At 37.5% G+C, this 3,357-nt stretch overlaps 1 protein-coding gene and 2 non-coding genes across 3 annotated transcripts; 2 read left to right on the top strand and 1 right to left on the bottom strand.

Annotated features, from left to right (window-relative positions):
* On the top strand, positions 218-299 carry TRNAS-CGA. Its single transcript has one exon. It is a non-coding gene; the product is annotated as a tRNA-Ser (tRNA).
* On the top strand, positions 388-475 carry TRNAY-GUA. Its single transcript is given in 2 exon segments — positions 388-424; positions 440-475. It is a non-coding gene; the product is annotated as a tRNA-Tyr (tRNA).
* LOC107614228 (scarecrow-like protein 32) lies at positions 1,495-3,299 on the bottom strand. The gene has a single exon (XM_016316456.2). The coding sequence runs from the start codon at positions 3,007-3,009 to the stop codon at positions 1,618-1,620; it is 1,392 nt and encodes a 463-aa protein (XP_016171942.1). The 5' UTR covers positions 3,010-3,299; the 3' UTR covers positions 1,495-1,617.

Here is a 3,357-nt window from a genome sequence, read left to right as displayed (position 1 = left end):
CAATATACTTTATTATATATTTTTAAATATTAATAGCCAAAAATAATAAAATCTAATTGTTTCCTAACATTTATCTAAGCTATATATAGTTGGTACTTGTTATTGATCACTCAAATGTAGTTTCTTAATAAAAGATTAACAGGGAGCTAGGAAGAATTTAAAAATAATTTGCATTGTGACACGTACTTAATAGATTAATGAGGAACTTCGAAAAAAGGTCGATGTGTCCGAGTGGTTAAGGAGACAGACTCGAAATCTGTTGGGCTTTGCCTGCGCAGGTTCGAATCCTGCTGTCGACGAATTTTTCCTTTATCTATTTAACTTCTGCTGGTGGACTCCAGGAGAAGTAAGGAACTTCAAAAATTTATAGACTTAACAAAACATCATCCGACCTTAGCTCAGTTGGTAGAGCGGAGGACTGTAGTGGTTAATCCCAGTAATCCTTAGGTCGCTGGTTCGAATCCGGCAGGTCGGAATTTATTTTTTACTATATTAACTCTTTTTGTGGTCTCACGAAGACATGAACCATGCAATTTGCTTTCCAGTACCAATAAACACAAACAAAATTAACAAAATCACGGTCCCATCTGGACCCATTACTGCCATGGGTTCGTCAATTTACCTCCATGACTTATCATTATCACCAATACAACTCCGAATATAGTTGTTTGGCCTTAGCCTGTGACTCTTCATACTGAAGAAGACTACTCATAAAATTAAATTTAACTTTCTGTGTGGTCCTTTCTGTACCTATCTATATTCTCATGCACAACACATAACAGCCTAACTAACTACTCATCAAAAATCAAAATGTGTTATATTCATTGGTACCTCTTGAAAAATTCTTTCCATTGAGAGGAACTAACAGTAAATTTCTGAATCAGCCATTAAATACAACAAAACTATGATATTATATATTGAGGTACATTACCTAAAATGCTAACACATTTGTTATTTTTTGTTTTGATACAAAGTTTGCTAATCCGAAATGCTTAGTATTATTATTAGAACTGAGTATATAATAAGACAGATTCATTTTTCTTTCTCTTCATAGTTCATACAACCTACCCGTACTCAAGGCTGTGATAATAAAAACGAATATTAAAGCTGCATAAAAAGAAAAAACAATAATGCAAAGAAGAGACAATTTTTTAATTTGTCTCATACAAAGTACATTGTACACATATCTCCTTTTTGCCTTTCATGTGATCCAATGTATTTGAGCTTCATTACAAATCTAGCCACACGAAAAACAATTCTTAAAATGCAGCCGTTTTTTTCTTTTCTCTTCTTTTTCCTTCTTGTAATAATAATTTCAGTATCAATTGCAGCGTATCCCAAATTAACTTTGGAATCTTGTGATCATGTGTTATGTATGTTGACGTGTCCAGTATAACACGTAACTCATTTTTCTTGTTACTCATCACATTTGATACCTAAACTAAGACATAAACACAATCATAGAGATGTCAGATGTGTTTGCATGCATGTATATCTGTCAAATATCATATACTCATTACTTTATCGCCACAATTTGGTATATAATTCTAAATTACATTTAATTTTGTGACAATAAAATAATGAATATAAGAAAAATGAGTCATACTATGAGTTGTTTTATGCCATAGTTGCATCGAAACCAATAGGATCCCTGGTTTCACTGGGGACCCAAGCAGTGGCATAGACACAGCTGTTTCCTTTCCATGTGAGAACCAACATGCCTTCTTCCCTCTTCATCCCCCATCCACTAGCATGCTCATCAAGCAAACCCTTAACTTCCATAACCGTTTCATCACAAAATGGGAGGCTCAAGTAACCAGCATTCTTCATTCTCTGGCACATCTGCATCCCTGACTCCAACCTCTCTATCCTATGATGCCCTTCATATCCTATGATGTTCTCAATCTTCTGTCCAATGTCGGATTCGAACTCTGTCCTCTGGCAACTGTCCTTAGGCAAGAAAGTCTCCAATGCATCAAAGGGTATCCACAGATGGTTGAAACATGTTGCAATTCTTGATGTGAGGCTTGGTGAACTAAGATCACAATCCTCATCCACCAAAACCACAATCTGAGGGTTAAGACCTTTAATTAAACTCAAAAAAGCGTCACGGAGAGAAAGGCATCGGTGGTTTCCCTTTCTATCATCAGACAAATAACGAAGCCAATTTTGACAATTTATGACCAAAGCCTCATCATCCCTAAGGTTTAGCACACTAGGATTCAATAGACTCAGCAATGACTCAACATGAAAACTAGTTGATTCATTGCTTAATTCAGAATTATTAGGTGCTAATAAGGGACCTAAATTGTTCCCTATGACATTGAATTCAAAAGGGACATCCCTAAACTTCGCGAAATTCGCCAACCGAAGGCCAACCTCATGAGTTGATACATTCACCAATGGAGGCACCGGTGGCCTAAAAGATGGGACAGTGATTCTAAGTGAAGGAGGACCTTCAGGGCTTTTGGCCAAAGCATCAATGAAAGTAGGCCATTGCATACAATGAGTGATGCTAAAGTCTAAGATATGTACCCTTTGGAACCCTAAAATTGCTTTGAAAATCTCATTATTTGAAGCACAAAACCCAAACCTGTGCCATGGAATGAGATCCACGTATCCTGCTAGCTCGGTAACCGTCATCAACCTCCTCTGAATGTTGTTGCTACTCCCCTTGAAACTCAAGGCTGTAGGGCAAATCCTTGAAGCCCTAGAGATCAGTGCTCTGAGGAACCATGATGTGAGCCTTTGATTTGTGTCACCGGTTGGTGAAGCAACGTTGTTGAGGACCCACATCACTTGTTGAGCCAAGGTTACATCGTTGCTCTCCAAGGCGCTTGCGCAGTGGAGAAGAAGCTTCTCGATGCACGCGCCGTCGAGGCTTCCGAGACACCCTTTGAGTGCTCCGGTGAGTGAACTGTGTGGTGCTGTGTTGAAGAGGCTGTGGTTTTGGAAGGAGATAGAGGATGCTCCTTTTAGCTCAGCTTTCATGCTATGCATTACGTGCATGAGGATCCTCTTTAATTTCTCCTATATGAAGTAGCTAGATCCAAGACGAAGATGAAGTTAGATGAAAAATGTTTAGGCTTGCTAGCTTGAATTGTTTCAACTTTGAAAGATAATTAGGGTTTGGAATATTTGGTGTAACTATTAATTAATCAGTTATGTGTATATTGTAGATAGGTTGAAGGTTTGAGAGATGGTTTTTACTTTTATGTATGTGAATGTATCTTTAAGCATTATATATAGAGGGAAGAGAAATGGTGTGGTCTAATTAGTATTGTGAACCTAAGGGATACACATCTATATATAGAGACAAAAGTTAATTTAGGCTCCAAGAAGGAACCTTTAGGTTTT

This window comes from Arachis ipaensis, chromosome B08 (genome assembly GCF_000816755.2).
Source record: "Arachis ipaensis cultivar K30076 chromosome B08, Araip1.1, whole genome shotgun sequence".
Lineage (NCBI taxonomy): Eukaryota > Viridiplantae > Streptophyta > Magnoliopsida > Fabales > Fabaceae > Arachis > Arachis ipaensis.
The sequence above is the reverse complement of the archived record's forward strand: the minus strand, read 5'-3'. Positions and strand labels throughout refer to the sequence as shown.

What these genes read in the sequence shown, in the direction of transcription:
- LOC107614228 (XM_016316456.2), bottom strand. Translation starts at nt 3,009, where the DNA reads ATGCACGTAATGCATAGCATGAAAGCTGAGCTAAAAGGAGCATCCTCT.